The following is a 21,676-nucleotide window of genomic DNA, read 5'->3' on the forward strand; positions in this document are numbered from 1 at the left end:
TTATTAATAAATGTATAATGATTGGCTGCATATTTTGTTGGCTGAGGCTGCAGATCCGAAGGTAACCGCCCCCTTGGAGATCCAAATCATGTTCTGGCCATGTGTTTCTTTACCTCTACTTTAAGCACCAATTTTTGTGGTCACCCTCCCTTCACATTTCTCGAAGGGAGGGTGACCTGTGAAATGACAATGCAGCATCTGCATGCCAACCATTTGATCTTAATCAGTTTCATGGGAATACGCATTAGATCTTCTTGAATTGTGTACAGTGTTGTTTCGAAGTACAGTGTTTTATTTGAATTATGTACAGGGAGCAAATTATAGAGCAGATGGTGTTAAGCTGTTAGCATACCTGTGTTTTGTTTCAAACAAAACACATTTTGCCTAGTGGTGCGCCTAGGGTTTTGGCCATGAGAGAAAAATGCTACCATTCTCACAATCATCCTAAATCTCATACGAAATTAGGTGGTGTTTTTTGTCTTACAGTAACGTTATACTATGCTATTATGTTCGGTTCTGTTATCCCACACATGCGCAGAAGCTTTGGATTTAGCTTTTGGGAAAATGGTTCTAGAGAATTTAGATCTGCAGCCACTCTGTATTTTGAAACTTCTCTTAATGGTCTATCAAGGGCACAATCCCTGATTCTGTTTCATTTTTTTACCAACTATATGGCAGCCCTGCTTTTTGGTGGCTGGACGTGGCTGGAGAAATGTAATCAGTGGGTATCATCATTCATTTATATTACCATCGAACAGCTGTAGATATTGCAGATTGCACCTTTAAAACAATTATTTACACTTTCTTTAGAAATATATAAAATGCACCAGTGATAATTTAGTCTGGTCCCAGATCTTTCTGTGCTTCATGTCATGTCTTTGTCACTCACTGTCATGCCAAATATGGAGTTGACATGTAGTTGACATGATGGCACAAACAGATCTGTGACTAGGCTAGCTGTCAGTAACTTTGACTAAACATTGAGCCCTGGGGGAACCTCCTCCAAATCAGGATTCTTCCATTTAGCACCATTCACTGCTATGGTGTGCCTATCCTAAATCAACTCTACGTTTGCGTGAACACCCATCCACCACATCCTAGCAGTGCTAATTTACATTGAGTTATAAAAAGACTGACATTGTTAGGGCCACGCAACATGACACCGGCGACCGTCGCACCACTTTGTAAAGATGAGCGTGTCAGGTGGGACTTGGACAGTCAAAACTGGGGATGACGAGACTCCACTGCTATTCTTAGCTCTTTTGTTCAGCGTTGAGAGAAGAGTTGGGACCGTACTATCACCTCCACTACCACCCTATACCCAGGCCACGAAGTCCAGACTGCCAGCCACCAAAGTAGTTCTCATTTGACGAGATGTGGAAGATCAAACGTAAGTGACGCCACCATTTTGTGGCATAAATGCATGCTCGTTCACATTGTCAAAACGAAAATAACAAAATGACTGCAAATGGCAAGTTGTTTTTCCCTACACACACAGGCTACAGTTCAGCATGGCTGAGAGACATTTTCAACCAGGCAACTAATAGAACTTGGTAGAGCTCACACCTTAAATTCCTTTGCGTTATGATTTTGATTAGAGATTAAGAATATAAATGCCACTATACTGCATTCCTGACGTAAAACTTCTCTTACAGCCCCCATCACGTACGCTTTGGAAGCAAAGTACAGGCCCCATCTCGAGGTAATACTTTTGGGAACCGTTTTGATCCAATCTAATTCACTGCCTAGCAGGGATTGATGTTCTATATTCCTACTGTGCAGGGTAACTAAGGACTAAGCTATGTGGACGAAAGCCATCGCAGCCTTGCAATTCCTACTGTGTTTTCAAACATCTGGTCGGACAACAAGGCAGACTCAAGACCAGCGTCATGTTCATTAGGCATCGAATGGAAGACAATGGACTGAAACAGGGAGGGATTACCTGGCCTTGTCTCCCCCCCCCCCAAAAAAAATGCTCATTAGGTTTCCATTGCAAAATTGTGTTAAAACATTTTCTGTTGTGTGCCTTCTTGAAACCTACCAAGGGTCCAGTTAAATAATGAACTCAATTAGAATTTAATTCATGAACTGAAAATCCATCAGGAAAATCCGAAGATACTGTATGTAGTCATTATAAAAATAGAGGACTTTATATCTTTGTCATTATAGCGCATCTGTGACAGCATGGGCAACACCCGAGCAGTGGCGGTTCTAGACCATTTCAACTGGGGGGGGGGGCAAGCTGGGGCCAGTTGTAGTGTTAGAGGGGCCAGTTACATTAGACATTATTGTTGTCATATCGTTTTCTTCACTGCATTGCAGGCAAAAGACCATGTTCATAATCATCATCGTTGCCAGTCTAATAACGGATGTAAAAAAAGAACGATATCAAAAATGTATGTAAAAATGATTTCATACTCCAGATTTAGGGGGGCCACAAGGGGGTCCAAATTTATTGTCACAGGGGCACTGCCCCCCCAGAACCGCTAGTGCGCCCGAGGCAACAATCCATAGGAATCCCACCCAGTTGACTACTTGGAATACTTTAAAGTGGCGCTAACCATGCCAAATCAGCCTTTTGGCCACTAGAGGCCTCTATCGTTCTCTATGGTGGAGAGTTAATTAAAGGCGTCAGCATGCTCCACAGCCGGAACAGTTCGTGCATATATTATGACCGCATTTTGTGACGAACCGAGCAAGTGTGCCAGCATACTTCCTTAAAAGACCTTTGGTTGAAAATGAGAAAAAAAGTGGCAATAATACTGTTTGTCCATTTTGAGATACCTTAGCCAGTATACACTTACTCAAAATAGTCCGAATTAATCTAAGATTACTCAAGAAATCTGTCATTCATTTTGACATTTTTGCAGAGGACATCTTAAGCGTGCAATTTTACATCTAAGATGTTTGGTCCAGTATTTCTCAAGTAAAAAAATGTGCATGAAAATTAGTTGTCTCTCATTGAATGACAACGACTATTGAAGAATCCCTACTGTTAACCAATCACAGACACAGAGTAAACTTCGGCTACCGACTTCGGCTTGCCTTGAGAAAACATTTTGTGTGCCCGAACAGCCAAAAAACCCAACAACAAAAAGTCTAAAACGAACATAAGAGTCACAAAATGTCGTCATAATATATGCACAAATTCTTCTGAACTGTTTTGGCTGGGAAGCCGAAACAGTGCCTTCAGAAAGTATTCATACCCCTTAATTTATTCCACATTTTGTTGAGCTACAGCTTGAATTCAAAATTGATTAAATAGATTCTCTCTCACTCATCTACACACAATACCCCATGACAAATCATCACTCCCATAGAATTCTATGGTCACTCCCACTAAGGCCAACTTTGAATCGTTGATGTACCAGACTTACATATATGCGCTGTGTGCAATAACCTGGGGATGAGGTTACCTTAGAACTATTCTATTTGTATGGTATTGGTCTGCATCTTTATGTGTAGGCCAATATGGGCCATAGTGTATGCATTTCCATTTAGGAATTGAAATTCTCATGCTATTCTATGTAGTCTACTGGTATGTTCTAGACAAACGGCCTTCAAGGCCAATAACGTTTATACTCTATTATATTGTCCCGTCTGACCACATCCTGTCCGCCCAGACCTTGGTCCCTACAGACCCCATGTCCCTGTTCAACCTGAAGAGAGGTTCCCCCGAAGAGGAGTTCCCTACCCTAAAATACAACTACACGTGTATGGCGAGCATCCTGACTCCAAAACTGTATACTCGCCAGTTCAACCGTGCCACCCAGAGCGGGGTCATCTTTGATGATGTCATACGCCCGGGCCTCGAGGAACGAGGTGACGTCAACAGGCATTACGCAATCTATAGGGAACGCTTGTCGCTAGATCTTTATGTGCTGAAAACAAAGGGGATTGAGTACTGTGCTATACTGTACATAGTACTAGTACCACCAGTGTAGGAAGTGATAGAGTAGTATATAGACTGTCTCTATACTACTCTATCACTTCCTACACTGGTACTATGTACAGTATAGCACAGTACTCAATCCCCTTTGTTTTCAGCAAAAAAACAAAGAATTAGGGATTAAGGTTAGGTTAAGGGTGTGTGTGGTTACTGTGCTAAGGAATCATAACATACTTTTCGTCTCCACCTTAAGCCTATATATAGCATGCGACGAGGTTAAGAGTTAGAGGTTAAGGTTAAGTTAAGGGTGTGTGTGGGAACTGTGCTAGGGAATCATAACATACTTTAAGTCTCCACCTGGTCGCAGGATATATATACACACACACACACTGAGAAAAAAAAGTATTTGATCCCTTGCTGATTTTGTACGTTTGCCCACTGACAAAGAAATTATCAGTCTATAATTTTAATGGTGGGTTTATTTGAACAGAGAGAGACAGAATAACAAAAAAAAACAAGAAAAACACATGTCAAAAATGTTATAAAATGATTTGTATTTTAATGAGGGAAATAAGTATTTGACCCCTCTGCAAAACATGACTTAGTACTTGGTGGCAAAACCCTTGTTGGCAATCAGAGGTCAGATGTTTCTTGTAGTTGGCCACCAGGTTTGCACACAGCTCAGGAGGGATTTTGTCTCACTCCTCTTTGCAGATCTTCTCTAAGTCATTAAGGTTTCGAGGCTGACGTTTGGCAACTCAAACCTTCAGCTCCCTCCACAGATTTTCTATGGGATTAAGGTCTGGAGACTGGCTAGGCCACTCCAAGACCTTAATGTGCTTCTTCTTGAGCCACTCCTTTGTTGCCTTGGCCATGTGTTTTGGGTCATTGTCATGCTGGAATACCCATCCACGACCCATTTTCAATGCCCTGGCTGAGGGAAGGAGGTTCTCACCCAAGATTTGACGGTACATGGCCCCGTCCATCGTCCCTTTGATCAAAGGATTTCAGTCCTTCACGGCGTAGGGTGTTACCAATTGTTTTCTTGGTGACTATGGTCCCAGCTGCCTTGAGATCATTGACAAGATCCTCCCGTGTAGTTCTGGGCTGATTCCTCACCGTTCTCATGATCATTGCAACTCCACGAGGTGAGATCTTGCGTGGAGCCCTAAGCCGAGGGAGATTGACAGTTCTTTTGTGTTTCTTTCATTTGCGAATAATCGCCCCAACTGTTGTCACCTTCTCACCAAGCTGCTTGGCGATGGTCTTGTAGCCCATTCCAGCCTTGTGTAGGTCTACAATCTTGTCCCTGACATCCTTGGAGAGCTCTTTGGTCTTGGCCATGGTGGAGAGTTTGGAGTCTGATTGATTGCTTCTGTGGACAGGTGTCTTTTATACAGGTAACAAACTGAGATTAGGAGCACTCCCTTTAAGAGTGTGTTCCTAATCTCAGCTCGTTACCTGTATAAAAGACACCTGGGAGCCAGAAATCTTTCTGATTGAGAGGGGGTCAAATACTTATTTCCCTCATTAAAATGCAAATCAATTTATAACATTTTTGACATGCGTTTTTCTGGATTTTTTTGTTGTTATTCTGTCTCTCACTGTTCAAATAAACCTACCATTAAAATTATAGACTGATCATTTCTTTGTCAGTGGGCAAACATGCAAAATCAGCAGGGGATCAAATACTTTTTTCCCCTCACTGTATGTATGCATACATGCATACATTACTTACATACATACATACATACATACATACATACATACATACATACATATAGCCTGCGACGAGGTGGAGACGAAAAGTATGTTATGATTCCCTAGCACAGTTCCCACACACCATTAATTTAACCTCTAACTCCAAACCTAACCCTTAAGCCTAAAATTGCATTTTAACAAATTCAGGCTAAATTTATAAGGGCATTCTGGTGACTTGTCAGGACATTGTGGTCCTGATACGGTAGGAAAACATCTATATGCTCATGCACACACACCTGTTAACGAGCAATTAAAATACATTTGCAAACCCGAAGCCATCTCTTCCACATTAAGCCATGCTCAGTTACATCATAAATGCCGGTTATAACGATAGTCACCCACTTAACAAATACTAAAACAATGTCCTAACATCTAGCTTATCCGAAATAACTGCTGCTGCTTATGCATAACAATGTGTGACTAGTGTGTGAGTGTGTACTTACTATATGTGTGTATACTGTTCCTGTACTGTCCTACAGGGGAGCTTCATGGACCCATGACTGTGGGTTGTGTGGCTGGTGACGCCCAGTCTTACATCCTCTTTTGTGACTTCTTTGATCGGGTCATTGAGGCCTACCAAAACCACAAGATGAGCAAGTTACAGGAGAGTGACTTTAATCACGACAACTTAAAGGTACTGTAGCGTGGACATAGAGTCTAGTCTTATAAGTGTATCTCAATTTCACATAAAAAAAATGTTCAATATTGTTAAAAAGTTTTATTTTAAGGTTTCTTCATAATCCCAACTACGACGTTTCATGCCTTTATGAAAAAGTTAACATTTGTCACATATCGCTTGGACTATTCACACGATTTCAGTGTGCCACACTTCATAACAGACTTCTACCAAAGATGTGATGTGACATGTCATAAAAACTGTTGATAGATGTTATGTCAAGATCTCAGTCATGTTTATGACAACCACAGTGGCTTGCGAAAGTATTCACCCCCCTTGGCATTTTTCCTATTTTGTTGCCTTACAACTTGGAATTAAAATAGGTTTTTGGGGGGTTTGTATCATTTGATTTACACAACATGCCTACCACCTTGAAGATGCAAAATATTTTTTATTGTGACACAAACAAGAAATTAGACAAAAAAACTAAGAACTTGAGCGTGCATAACTATTCACCTCCCCAAAGTCAATATTTTGTAGAGCCACCTTTTGCAGCAGTTACAGCTGCAAGTCTCTTGGGGTATGTCTCTATAAGCTTGGCACATCTTGCCACTGGGATTTTTGCCCATTCTTCAAGGCAAAACTGCTCCAGCTTCTTCAAGTTGGATGGGTTCCGCTGGTGTACAGCAATATTTAAGTCATACCACAGATTCTAAATTGGATTGAGGTCTGGGCTTTGACTAGGCCATTCCAAGACATTTAAATGTTTCCCCTAAAACACTTTAGTGTTGCTTTAGCAGTATGCTTAAGGTCATTGTCCTGCTGGAAGGTCAACCACCGGCCCGGTCTCAAATCACTGGAAGACTGGTCAGAATGAAGGGTGGCGCTAAATACAGGGAAATTCTTGAGGGAAACCTGTTTCAGTTTCCCAGTCCCTGCCGATGAAAAACCTCCCCACAGCACGATGTTGCCACCACCATGCTTCACTGTGGGGATGGTGTTCTCGTGGTAATGAGAGGTGTTGGGTTTGCGCCAGACATAGCGTTTTCTTGATGGCCAAAAAGCTAAATTTTCGTCTCATCTGATCAGAGTACCTTCTTCCATATGTTTGGGGAGTCTCCCACATGCCTTTTGGCGAACACCAAACCTGTTTGCTTATTTTTTTCTTTAAGCAATGTCTTTTTTCTGGCCACTCTTCCGCAAAGCCCAGCTCTGTGGAGTGTACGGCTTAACGTGGTCCTATGGACATATTCTCCAATCACTGCTGTGGAGCTTTGCAGCCCCTTCAGGTTTATCTTTGGTCTCTTTGTTGCCTCTCTGATTAATGCCCTCCTTGCCTGGTCCATGAGATTTGGTGGGCGGCCCTCTCTTGGCAGGTTTGTTGTGGTGCCATATTCTTTCTATTTCTTTATAATGGATTTAATGGTGCTCCGTGGGATGTTCAAAGTTTCGGATTTTTTTTTGTAACCCAACCCTGATCTATACTTCTCCACAACTTCGTCCCTGACCCGTTTGAAGAGCTCCTTGGTCTTCATGGTGCCGCTTGCTTAATGGTGTTGCAGACCCTGGGGCCTTTCAGAACAGGTGCATTTGTACTGAGATCATGTGACCCTCGGATTGCAGAAAGGTGGACTTTATTTAACTAATTATGTGACTTCTGAAGGTAATTGGTTGCACCAGATCTTATTTAGGGGTTTCATAGCAAAGGGGGTGAATACATATGTACGCATCACTTTAATGTTTTTTATTTTGTAGAATTTGAAACATGTTAATTTTTTCCATTTCATTTCACCAATTTGGATTATTTTGTCTAAGTCCATTACAGGAAATCCAAATAAAAATCCATTTAAATTACAGTTTGTAATGCCACAAAATAGGAAAAATGCCAAGGGGGATGAATACTTTTGCAAGGCACTGTATGTAGGGCATTGTGGCATGACATTCCAATAGTGTTACCCAGTACATCCATATCAGATGTGTTTAAATGGCTCGCTTTGTCATTCAGTCTCTCTGTATGTGTGTATGGCTGGCTGATTAATGTATACTTTCTGTGTGCGTGTGTGTGTAGGGAGGTGATGATTTTGACCGTGATTACGCCTTGAGCTGTGAGGTGAGTGTGGTGCGCGGTGTGGATGACTTCGGCTTTCCGACACACTGCAGCCGGGGAGAACGTAGACAGCTCTTCATGCTGGCCAAGAAAGGTATTGCGTGCTCTGATCTACAGTTGTGGCCAAAAGTTTTGAGAATGACACAAATATTAATTTTCAAGGTCTGCTTTATCAGTTTGTATGATGGCAATTTGCATGTACTCCAGAATGTTATGAAGAGTGATCAGATGAATTGCAAAGTCCCTCTTTGCCATGCAAATGAACTGAATCCCCCAAAAACATTTCCACTGCATTTCAGCCCTGCCACAAAAGGACCAGCTGACATGTCAGTGATTCTCTCGTTAACATAGGTGTGAGTGTTGACGAGGACAAGGCTGGAGATCACTCTGTCATGCTGATTGAGTTCGAATAACAGACTGGAAGCTTCAAAAGGAGGGTGGTGCGTGGAATCATTGTTCTTCCTCTTTCAATCACGGTTACCTGCAAGGAAACACGTGCCATCATCATTGCTTTGCACAAAAAGGGCTTTACAGGCAAGCATATTGCTGCCAGTAAGATTGCACCTAAATCAACCATTTATCGGATCATCAAGAACTTCAAGGAGAGCGGTTCAGTTGTTGTGAAGAAGGCTTCAGGGCGCCCAAGAAAGTCCAGCAAGCGCCAGGACAGTCTCCTAAAGTTGATTCAGCTGCGGGATCGGGGCACCACCTGTACAGAGCTTGCTCAGGAATGGCAGCAGGCAGGTGTGAGTGCATCTGCACGCACAGTAAGGCAAAGACTTTTGGAGGATGGCCTGGTGTCAAGAAGGGCAGCAAAGAAGCCACTTCTCGAGGAAAAACATCAGGGACAGACATATTCTGCAAAAGGTACAGGGATTGGACTGCTGAGGACTGGAGTAAAGTAATTTTCTCTGATGAATCCCCTTTCCGATTGTTTGGAGAAGTCCAGAGAAGACCAGGTGAATGCTACCATCAGTCCTGTGTCATGCCAACAGTAAAGCATCCTGAGACCATTCATGTGTGGGGTTGCGTCTCAGCCAAGGGAGTGGGCTCACTCACAATTTTGCCTAAGAACACAGCCATGAACAAAGAATGGTACCAACACATCCTCCGAGAGCAACTTCTCTCAACCATCCAGGAACAGTTTGGTGACGAACAATGCCTTTTCCAGCATGATGGAGCACCTTGCCATAAAGCAAAAGTGATAACTAAGTGGCTCGGGGAACAAAACATCGATATTTTGGGTCCATGGCCAGGAAACTCCCCAGACCTTAATCCCATTGAGAACTTGTGGTCAATCCTCACGCGGCAGGTGGACAAACAAAACCCCACAAATTCTGACAAACTCCAAGCATTGATTATGCAAGAATGGGCTGCCATCAGTCAGGATGTGGCCCAGAAGTTAATTGACAGCATGCCAGGGCGGATTGCAGTCTTGAAAAAGAAGGGTCAACACTGCAAATATTGACTCTTTGCATCAACTTCATGTAATTGTCAATAAAAGCCTTTGATACTAATGAAATGCTTGTAATTATATGTCAGTATTCCATAGTAACATCTGACAAAAATATCTAAAGACACTGAGGCAGCAGACTTTGTGAAAATTAATATTTGTGTCATTCTCAAAACTTTTGGCCACGACTGTCCAGTAACAACATAACACAAATATTACACACAGTGCAGGTTTGGTGTCAATTCCAACTTAATTTGAAATTCCAATTAAAATATTGAATTCAGTCATGAAGTGAATAATTTACTTTGAATTAAATTCACATGTTTAAATCTTCAAGTTATGGAATTGAAATTAGACTACTTTTTTAATTGGAATTGTAAAAACATTCTTTGAAATTTTAATTCAATATTTCTACATTTCCCAGTTAATGGAATTAACAGAGTATCAAAAATATAGTGTAGGATTTTTTTTTTGTAATTTCAACCTCTATTCCTATATTTACAGTATAGCTAGGCTGTCTGAACAGTGACATAAGTTAGAATTAGAATTGTTGGGGATAATATATAATTGGGAATTCAATTATTGGAATTGACCTAACATTGGAATTCAGAGGAATTGAATTTTCTCTGAATTGTAAGACTGACCTGGAATTTGAATTGAATTAAATGGAACGAGAACTGAATTCAAATGTAATTTGTGGAATTGACCAACTCTAATACAGTGTGATACTTTATCCTCAACTGCAATTAAAACTAAATGTAATTGAGCTCATTAACTCCAGCAGTTTAAGATGATATGTTTTAGACTATTCATTTAAATAATAACAATGAATATGAGGGCTGCTATCAATTTTAACAATCTTGAGGACACCAAGCAAAAGCAATCAATGCTCCTTCTCACACAGTAGTTTCAAGTAACATTATAATGGTACATGGAGTCAGGAGGAGGATACATTAATTCAGGTGTGCACAGCTCAAGGCTGAGTTCCACAGCTCGGCTGGTTTTCGCTTCACCCAATTGATGTTACTGGTTGGCCCAAATAGAAAGTCACTGGCTAAAAGGCAAGGACAAAAATCTGCAGAACTGCTGTCATTGAAGAATAGAGCAGAGCATCGCTGCACTAACCAATCAGACCTACTGTTACGAATCCCTTTGGCCCTGCAGTCTAGGGGGGATGGAAACGAGACCCGTAACATAACTCATGCAAATTATACTAGTGAAAAGGAACAATGAGAACAAAAACCACAGACAACTTAAGTCTACAGTCAAACACTCATGGTTTATTTTTAAACACACGGTAAAGGGCGGCGGGAAGAGGGGCTGAGTTGGACCCAAGGAAAGAAACAATCCCAAAACACCCCTAAACTAGACTAGCCTACTTGAACAACAGCTAGCTCACTAACCAATAAAATACAGTGGGTGGTCCGCCCAGTTCTAACTAGTGTACTTAGACAAAGTATTCCTACGGGTATTGTATGCTCATGGGCAACTTGTCTTGGTACCCCCTTTTCCCACCATCAAACAAACAGTCAACACTTCAACAAAACAATACTCACAGGTACCGGACAAATGTGACATGTAGGAGCAAAAACAAAAGAGAGCTCAATCCAAAGAGAGAGAGATGGAAACAGAGAGATCGAGCTTACAGAGAGAGGTTGAACTCGAGAAAACAACTGGCTGGGTTTTTAAACCAAGGGAAAGGGATGTGATAGGGTAATGTAAAAAGGAGCAGGTGTCTTCTGATTACTGACTGATTGGGGAATGATGATTGTCACCTGTGAGGGGAGAAGGAGAGAAAAACACACACAGGATACCTGTATCCTTAACACCTACTGCAAACATGATTGATTGACACTTCTTCCAGCCCTGGACCAATTGGCAGAGGAGTTGCCAGGGAAGCTGTACTCAAGGGCAGAACTGTCACATGACAAAGAAGACAAGGGAGTGACAGTGGGAGCTCCTTCCCTTTCCCAGTTGAGGAACGGGGTGGCCCGTGACTGGCCTGACTCCAGAGCTGTATGGTCAGTGCTGCTCTTTAAGTGCCACTGGCATGTTCCCTTCCTTACAACCTAAACAATTTGTGTGTGTTTGCCTTTTTATGTACTAAGATTCTTTGTGCAATGAAAAATGCGTAAATATAATGTAATGTTCACACGTTAATGTTGCAATAACTGCTCTAAGGTCTGTTTTGCCTTTTAGTTCACAGTAGTTGTAAACTGGATGGAGAAGTAAAACTGCTCTACGACCTGTTTTGCCATTAACACAGTTCGTTACTAATCTAGTGGAGAAGTGAGGCAGTGCACTCTTGTAAGTATAGGAGTAAATCATCATGAATATCTGTTTAAATAAACCCCATAGTATTCAAACCATTTTAAAGAAGCACCAAAAATACCATGGTGTCACAAACCCAGCTGATTCTGTAGCTCAACCCAGGTCCTGGGGTTAATCAATATTACTCAAAATGTACAAACAGTACAACCGAAAGTTAGATGGTGCCTTTACACAATGGGCCTTCTAACAGATTAAAGCTATGTTTTCAGCAGCACGCCACTTGTTTTAGTATATGGCTGAGGGACGAGGCTATATCTAACTACTCTCACATTCATAGACAGCGCTCTAGATGCAAGGACTGGCCCTGTAACTCCATTGAACAATGATACTGTTGTGATGACCATTACCACTCTGCAGGGTCAGTAAAGACGGGACCCTGGTGGTATGGGTCAACATTGACGACCACCTCAGATTGGTGACCACGCGAGATGACGCCAACATCGCAGAGGCCTTCCAATGTATCTGTGTCAACATCCTTAAGGTTGGTACCCTCGGAAGACACAGATCCTGAATGCATGATTACCTTAAAGTGGAACTGACAGGATTTTAGCAACATGAAATCGTATTAAAATCAGTTCATATACACCGAGGACAAATATGAGTTTTTTTAAGCGAGCACTTTTTTATTCTTACCGTTTTATTTAGTTTTTATTGCAACAATAATAACATTATTACACATCAATACAGGGACATTCCAGTGAATACAATGAACAAAATTAAATAATAAAACACCAGGCGAACCCCGCCCCCCAAAAATGAATAATTCAGGACATCATTAATATGTGACAATGAGACATTAACAGACATTCAGATACATGACTTCTAATACGTTTCAGGGATTTATACAATTGTAACAGTTCAATGGAAAAAAACTACACAATAAGGACTTTTTCCACCCTATTTACATTTGTGAATATAATATTTGGCCAAGAGAATAATAATGTTAATAAAATAGTTATGATCGGAATTACAAGGATATGTATAATGCCATTTAACATCAAAGGTAAACATAGGTCATTCTAGAGATTTTATACACAACCAGTCATGAAAGCACTTAGACATGGTCATTTACAAGTTTTCATAAATTATTTAAATGTTTGGGAATTACGTATACTAAGGCATTTGTGAAAATGCTATAGCAATATCGAGTGGGGACGCGGCCGTGCGCTTGGACTTAATAGACACTGCAGTAAATACAACCTAATAAAAACATCCGTCTCGTCCAGGACCAGAGTCTACGCAAATACAACCTAATAAAAACATCCGTCTCGTCCAGGACCAGAGTCTACGCAAATACAACCTAATAAAAACATCCGTCTCGTCCAGGACCGGAGTCTACACAGACCGATGCACCAAAGCCGATCAGCTCTAGTCTGACCATTTTACTCGCCCTAGCAGATCTGGTTAGGCGCTTTACATGTTATCTAGAGCGTTCGTGACTAACTATAACTAAACCAATATAAACCACAGTTTTGTCGTTTCAAATGGAAACAAATGAGTCATAGTTGGAAGAACAAGCACAAGCTAGCGAGATCCTGTTCATGCACTCCAGCATATTCTCGTTAGGGAACGGCTACCCTGCGAAGTGCAATAACGCAATTCGCCTTTGCACCCCTTCTTAACGCAATTTTTCAAAACTTTGGCAAAGGGCAAAGTCTACAAAACCTAGTTCACTCTGTTCGTAACATAATCTAGTTTTGGGAACAGAAAAATGCATTGAGATCAAAATCCATCTCGTTCCATCTTCACCCACTGCCTGCTACTGGGCTTCCTCTAACTAGCGTTTGATGAGTGGAAACGCCAAGCGGATGCCTCACATTTATACATCAAGGGAAATATATCCGTCTCATTGTTCTAGCTGTGTTATTACTTTCTTCGCCTCATATTGAGCGGATATTGCGCATTCGTAAATTCATCAGCTATTCTGCGCTCTGAAATCGGAGTAGATAAGATAGCCAGAGTGAATTTGCGAACGCAAGAGATATGCTAACTGAATAACAGTCGTTCAAGTTATTGCTAGCTAACCAAATGATACCTGCATCTCTAGCTGTGTATAGGCACCGAAAAACGATACGGAGGGGAAAATGTCAGTCAGTCACTCCTCCAATGACATTACATCCTCCTAGCAGCTAGCTAGCTATCTAGCTAACGTTAGGCTCCGTAATTTTAGCTTGCTACATAAATATACTGAACAAAAATATAAACGCAACATGTAAAGTGTTGGTCCCCATGTTTCATCAGCTGAAATAAAAGTTGCCAGGAATGTTCCATAGCTCAAAAATGTGTTTACATCCCTGTTAGTGAGCATTTCTCCTTTGCCAAGATAATCCATCCACCTAACAGGGGTGGCATATCAAGAAGCTGATTAAACAGCATGATCATTACACAGGTGCACCTTGTGCTGGGGACAATAAAAAACCACTAAAATGTGCAGTTTGTCACACAATACAATGCCACAGACGTCTCAAGTTGCTGACTGCAGGAATGTCCACCAGAGCGGTTGCTAGAGAATTTAATTGACAGTTTTAGAGAATTTGGAAGTACATCCAACCGGCCTCACAACCGCAGACCCCGTGTAACCATGCCAGCCCAGGACCTCCACATCCGGATTCTTCACCTGTGGGAAATTGAGGAATATTTCTGTCTGTAATAAATCCCTTGTGTGGGGAAAAACTCATTCTGATTGGCTGGGCCTGGCTCCCCAGTGGGTGGGACTATCCCCTCCCAGGCCCACCCATCGCTACGCCCCTGCCCAGTCATGTGAAATCCATTGATTAGGGCCTACTTAATTTATTTAAATTGCCAAATTTCCTTATATGAACTGTAACTCAGTAAAATCGTCGAAATTGTAGCCTGTAGCGTTAATGTTTGTTCAGTATAGATACGCTAGCCTATTAGCCACGTTATGACTGATGTGATCATTGCCCTTGCTAGTTTGATTGTATTGTCATTCCCAGCCTTAGTTAAATCTGTCAGTTTTTGTCCGAAATATTGAATAGTGGAAACTGAAACCATGCATCCCGAATGGAGGCAGCAAACAATGTACACGGCCAGCTGTGATTTACAACCTAAGAGCAATATGTTTTGGACTACCAAGAAATGTATTGGTGAATTATATTAACCATGCACAGTGGTGTAATACTTTAAAGTACTACTTTTGTCGTTTTTTTATATATTTGTACTTTAAGTAAAGGTTGTCTAAAAAGTAACTACATTCCTAAAGAAAATAATGTACTTTCTACTGCATACATTTTCCCTGACACCCAAAAGTACTCATTACATTTTGAATGCTTAGCAGGACTGGAAAATGGTCCAATTCATGCGCTTGTCAAGAGAACACGTGGTCATCCCTACTGCTTCTTATCTGGCGAACTCACTAAACACAAATGCATCATTTGTAAATGAGTGTTGATTCTGCCCCTGGCTATCCGTTAATGTTTTAAACAAGAAAATGGTGCCATCTGCGTTGCTTAATATAAGGAATTTGAAATTATTTACTTTTGATAAAGTATATTTCAGCAATTACATTTAATTTGGATATTTATAACCACATACTTTTAGAATTTTACTCAAGTCGTATTTTACTGGGTGACTTTTACTTAACTTTCTATTAAGGTATCTATACTTTTACTCAAGTATCACAATTGGGTACTTTTTCCATCACTGATAATGCATTGAACTGCATCAATGTATTCTGCCAACAATGCCTTAGTGTATGTCATGGAATGTTGAGGCAAATATAACCCATTTTTAAAACCTCTTATAAAGTTGCTTTTGTGGCATAAACTGGGAATTTGATATTTTTTACTGATGTTAGGATTGTCTGTTTCGTATCTGCAAAGTAGTTAACATGCTGTCAGTCCCACTTTAAGGCAGTGGTAGGCAATTCTGGATCTAATGAAGCACAGGTTGAACACGAGTGTACAGGCTTTTGTTCCAGCATAGCATGAAGGTGTTTATAATTCAACCATGTATCTGACCGCTGTACTGGTAAGCGATATTGTAAGACTCTGGTTAACAGTTCGCTTAGCCATAGGCCATTTGAATTTCTGATTCCTACCACCAAACTTTTACCCTTTTCACACTTCTGAGCCACGTCCAAACTAAGCTCTAAAGCGGTAGCGTATTGTTTGGGTCAGCATGATGTATGAAAGTGGTATGGATGTCCAATCCAAACTTCTGTGCTGGTGAAAAAAACAAGTCTATTAATAGATATTTAATGGAGCAAAGCTAATGAGCTATAACCATCTCTTGTTGTCCAGTTGGAGGCGCTGTACAAAAAGCTGAGGCACCCATTCATCTGGAAGCAGCAGCTCGGCTGGGTAGTGAGCTCTCCAGCAGATGTGGGGACCGGCCTGAGGGCTAGCGTTCGTGTCAAGCTGCAACACCTGCCCAGATACAAACGTCTGGAAGACGTCCTCAAGAGACTGCGCCTCCGCATGGACAACACCGGTAATGCAGATGGACGGGCTGAAATTGTTTTAGTGTAAACTAATTTGAGTAAAGAATACATCTATTCTGAATTTCAGCGCTTCCTTGGCACATTTGACAGAGTTTTGGTACAATTGGCATTGGTAAAATGTATATAGGTCATGAATCATTCTTCTAGATATTCTGATGAGTATAACTCTAGGTGTAATATACACTATAGATACAAAAGTATGTGGACATCCCTTCAAATTAGTGGCTTTGGCTATTTCAGCTACACCCGTTGCTGACAGGTGTATAAAATCGAGCACATAACCATGCAATCTCCATAGACAAACAGGAGAATGGGCTTCCTGAAGCGCTCAGTGGCTTTCAACATGGCACCCTCATAGAATGGCACCTGTCCAACATGTCAGTTCATCAAATTTCAGCCCTGCTAGAGCTGCCCCAGTCAACTAAGTGCTGTTATTGTGAAGTGGAAACATCTTGGAGCAACAACAGCAAAGCCACGAAGTGGTAGGCCACAAGCTCACAAAACGGGACCACCGAGTGCTGAAGAGCATAAAAATCGTCTGTCCTCAGTTGCAACCCTGACTACCAAGTTCCAAACTGCCTATGGGAAGCAACGTCAGCACAAGAACTGTTTGTCGGGAGCTTCATGAAATGGGTTTCCATTGCTGAGCAGCCGCACACAAGCCTATGATCACCATACGCAATACCAAGCATCGGCTGGAATGGTGTAAAGCTTGTCGCCATTGGACTCTGGAGCAGTGGAAACACGTTCTCTAGAGTAATGAATCACGCTTCACCATCTGGCAGCCCGACGGACGAATCTGGGTTTGGCGGATGCCAGGAGAACTTTACCTGCCCCAATGGATAGTGCCAACTGTAAAGTTTGGTAGAGGAGGAATAATGGTCTGGGGCTGTTTTTCATGTTTCGGACTAGGCTCCTGCAGCATACAATGACATTCTAGAATGATTCTGTGCTTCCTACTTTGTGGCAACAGTTTGGGGAAAGCCCTTTCCTGTTCCAGCTTGACAATGCCCCCATGCACAAAGTGAGGTCCATACAGAAATGTTTTGTAGAGATCGGCGTGGAAGAACTTGACTGGCCTGCACAGAGCCCTGATTTCAACCCCATCAAACACCTTTGGGATGAATTTTAACACCGACAGTGAGCCAGGCCTATTTACCCAACATCAGTGCCCGACCTCACTAATTCTCTCGTGGGTGAATGGAAGCCAGTCCCTGCAGCAATGTTCCAACATCTAGTGGAAAGACTTCCCAGAAGAGTAGAGGCTGTTATAGCTGCAAGTGGGGGGGGGTAACAACTCCACATCAATGCCCACAATTTTGGAATAAAATGTTTGACGAACAGGTGTCCACATACTTTTAGTCATGTATTGTATAATGTGTGTGTATATAGTATCTATATATGCTATATAAGTTAGTTACTTTAAATTATGAAAGTTTTTTTTTACAAGGATAAAAAAAATATATATACTGCTATAATTTCCTCCAAATTGACAAGGAAGTCCTTACATACCTTACTTTGATATGGTCGAAATAACTGACGTTTCTTACCTCTTTCTCCTTAGACTGCAGTGAGGTGTATAACATCAGTAATGCCCAGACAATCGGCTTGGACGAGGTGGGGTTCACGCAGCTAGTGGTGGACGGGGTCAAGCTGCTCATCCGCATGGAGAAGAGGTTAGAGGGTGAAGAGAACATCGATGATCTGGTGCCTTTACAGAAGTAGAGCCGAGGAAGATGGGAGGGAAAGGGACTGTTGTCCTAATCAACACAAACGTCACATTTTAGTAGTTTGACTGGGAGCGTGCTATTGTAATACTGTACAGGGCTTTTGAAGAGAAAGACATGATCATGAGTTTTTCTAAAACCAACAATGTTTTAACAGCTGACTATGTTAATGTTGATTGTACTGTGTTCTAATTAAATTAACACTGTGACATAGGTACAAAGACTTATTGCATCAAAAAGTAAAATACTGTTCAAAAATGATGCTTATGTGCTGAATATAAAAACTGACTTAAAATATTTTTGTATAATTTCACCTGTTTGCATGGCCATACACATTTGGATAATCAGCAGCTACAGAGCAATACATATTTCTTTACAAATTACAAAGCTCTTTCCAGGACGTATCATTACTCCATGTTACTCGGGTTATGTTAAACCGATTGGCTGTGAAGCCATGGTTACTCACACAAAATTGAATAGTAAATACTGGTAAAAAAAAAAAAAAAAAAGACACCAGACATTTGCTTGAGACTCCTTTCAAGTAAGCTTTAATATTGTGCACGAGTGAGACTGAATCTAGATGACTCGAGCTTTCCTCGCATGTATGTTGTGGTAGGAGGGGTTTAGGTGGGGGGAGGGGTTAATGGAGATGAAAAGGGCGAGACATAATCATTTACATTTCTTTAACACTTTCTGCTTATCCTCTACACTTGATCTGCTAAGGCAACACAATAGACATCCCCTCTGGAAGTTGTACCGTTAACAATTAGGAATATGCATTTCTCTTCCACGTGCACTACCCCCTCCAACCCTCCCTGCTCCCATAATGCCACAGAAAGTCAGCGGTGGAGATTTCCCGCTCAGCTTCCAGAAGGGCTCACAGCTTTTAACCTTGTTTTCATTTTTTTTTTTTGATTACTCGCCTTTGCTTTTTCCTTTCTATTGTGTCTTTTGAAATGAGGAAATAAAATGTCTGCATTCTGTTTGCATTCTCTACGCTGCGTTAAAGGGTGCGGTCTAGGCCCATCTCTCATCTTTACAGTAATACAACATGGAATACCATTGCACAGTTGACCCTCATTACTTTTCATACAAAATAACAAGTAGAAACGTACCAGCACTAGTGGTTATTTTACGTACTCATCGCAATCACTAATTACAAAGGGGAAAAACCTAAAACAAAATAAAAATGTGCGAAACTAGTTATATCCTATTTTTTTTATCTCGTACAGGTGAATGCCTCAAATACCAAGCAGCACATTAAAAAGGCATAATGTGGTGGAATAAATACAATATATTTTGCAAGAAAATAAAATTGAGCACAAAACAAGTCAGACAGGTGTCGCACAGTAACTACCAATTAACTGCAGTTTAGAAGGGAGTAAGGGAAACGGAGGGATATAGTCACTAGTGAGGTCAAACTGCTTGGGCATCACTTTGTGTGAACCCTTCAAGCTTTGGGCAGTCTCAAGGAGAACATGAGATATTTGAGGCAGTTATAATAATTTATGTCTCTTCCTGACCTAGAATGGTGGCCGGTGCATTTATGCTACTAAAAGACCATGAATAGTGTTTTGAATGGGTAGTTTTGTCCCAATATTTGTTAGAAGAACATTTGATTATTCATCGAGCGCGATGCCAGCGACATTTGCAACACCGTGTTCAAGACGGCATAAAGCGGACTTTATGAGAGCAGGCATAAAATTGAGTGCAACTGAACAATTTGTGGTCCTGTTAGTCTACACTGTATATTTGGGTTCTCAAAGGTAATAAAAGGACATGGTTCGTCACATCTGACTTAGCCAACATAAGATCCCTTATGTAAATTCTATGCAATAAACTGCAGTGCTAACGTCATTATTCAGCTACGCTACATGAAAGAGGATTGTGAGAATGGCCAAAATAGTGCATTAGGAGGAATGACTTGATTAGGGCTTTGGGATGTGTAGACTTTTGCTTTTCAACACAGATCACGTCACTCGATCTCTCCTGTATTGGGAAAGGAACTGATTATCCATGAAAAGTAAAAAATAAGCTTGTTTTTTTTTATTTTCCTTGTGAGAATAAAAATGTTTTTTCTTCTTCTAAACATTAGACTTCAGTGGAGGCAAACAATCTACAAATATGTCAACAAGAAGGAAAGAACTCCAAACGAAAAGGAAAAATACAGTATGACACATTTAAACACTTTCTGTACAGAAACTCAAGACTATACAATACCTGCAGACATTATGCTGAAGAGTCCTGTTTTATACAACTCTGAACAATACAACAAAACATTCTCTATTTTATACTGTACATGTGGAAAAAGTAGCTTTGCAGTCTCTTATTTCAACCCCCTTTAATGGTAGTTTAGCAATGGAATTGAAATTTTGCAGGCCATTGATACAAATGTTTTCAAATTATTGCAATAATGGTCAGTTCTCACCTCTCGTTTTAATCAACGATTTTGTAATACAGGGGTTTGCCTTGGGGAGGGAAAATGGGAGTGTATTTTGTGTCGTTTCACCAAGCAATATGGCAGTAGTCTCGAATAGCGGTAAACTTAATATTGCGGCTGACTCTCTTGGGCCCGACACTTGGGGCGCCCGCAAACTCAAGGAACACCAGGATTATGTCCTCTGCCCCCTCCGTTTTCAATGTTGTATGTTAATTCTCTTTAGTTTGTTTAGTCTTCCCAAAAGTCACTTTTCACAGCTTGAGCTCGTTGGCTACTTTGGAAGCAATATTCTTGAAGGCGATAGACGTGCCTGAGATCCGCTTGAAGCGCACGCCGTTGAGTGACAGGCGTGGCAGCTTGCACACCTCCATCTCCCATTGGACCAGACTGTCCTGGCGGGCATCGCCGTGCACGCAGAAGAGCATGAAGCGCTCGCGCTGCTCGTAGTCGCAGTTGTTGGCATCCAGGACCTTCCGGATCTCACGCATCATGTCGCCGGGCTCCATGGATGAGGTAGTCTTCATGCTCCACGTGAAGCGCAGTGAACGGGGTTTGGAGTCCCGGGAACCGTCCTCCTTGGGTTCCCCTGACGCGCTCCTGGAGAGGAAAAGAACACAGGAAATAGTGTTAATTGAATGGGAGATAAGTAGGTAGATGCAAAACCAAAAAAAGTCAGTGAGGTGCTGACCATATATAAATATATACACTGCTCAAAAAAATAAAGGGAACACTTAAACACAATGTAACTCCAAGTCAATCACACTTCTGTGAAATCAAACTGTCCACTTAGGAAGCAACACTGATGGACAATACATTTCACATGCTGTTGTGCAAATGGAATAGACAACAGGTGGAAATAATAGGCAATTAGCAAGACACCCCCAATAAAG

General features: G+C 41.4%; 2 protein-coding genes across 3 annotated transcripts in view; one reads left to right on the forward strand and one right to left on the reverse strand.

Annotated features, from left to right (window-relative positions):
- Nucleotides 1-1,039: 1,039 nt before the first annotated feature.
- zgc:172076 lies at nt 1,040-18,643 on the forward strand. Its single transcript, XM_014170818.3, has 9 exons — nt 1,040-1,390; nt 1,656-1,702; nt 3,624-3,822; nt 6,130-6,284; nt 8,335-8,467; nt 11,691-11,847; nt 12,515-12,638; nt 16,420-16,609; nt 18,184-18,643. The coding sequence occupies exons 1-9, from the start codon at nt 1,375-1,377 to the stop codon at nt 18,342-18,344; spliced, it is 1,182 nt and encodes a 393-aa protein (XP_014026293.1). The 5' UTR covers nt 1,040-1,374; the 3' UTR covers nt 18,345-18,643.
- Nucleotides 18,644-18,877: 234 nt separating this feature from the next.
- The window catches only part of mark1 (MAP/microtubule affinity-regulating kinase 1), a 113,287-nt gene continuing 110,488 nt past the window's right edge, over nt 18,878-21,676 (reverse strand). For both annotated transcript variants that reach the window (XM_014170765.3, XM_014170785.3), the window contains one exon: nt 18,878-21,383. In XM_014170765.3, the coding sequence (XP_014026240.1) occupies nt 21,038-21,383 (346 nt within the window). In that variant the 3' untranslated portion in view covers nt 18,878-21,037. The remainder of the gene's footprint in view (nt 21,384-21,676) is intronic.

The sequence above is a fragment of the Salmo salar genome, chromosome 02, assembly GCF_965601325.2.
Source record: "Salmo salar chromosome 02, fSalSal1, whole genome shotgun sequence".
NCBI lineage: Eukaryota > Metazoa > Chordata > Actinopteri > Salmoniformes > Salmonidae > Salmo > Salmo salar.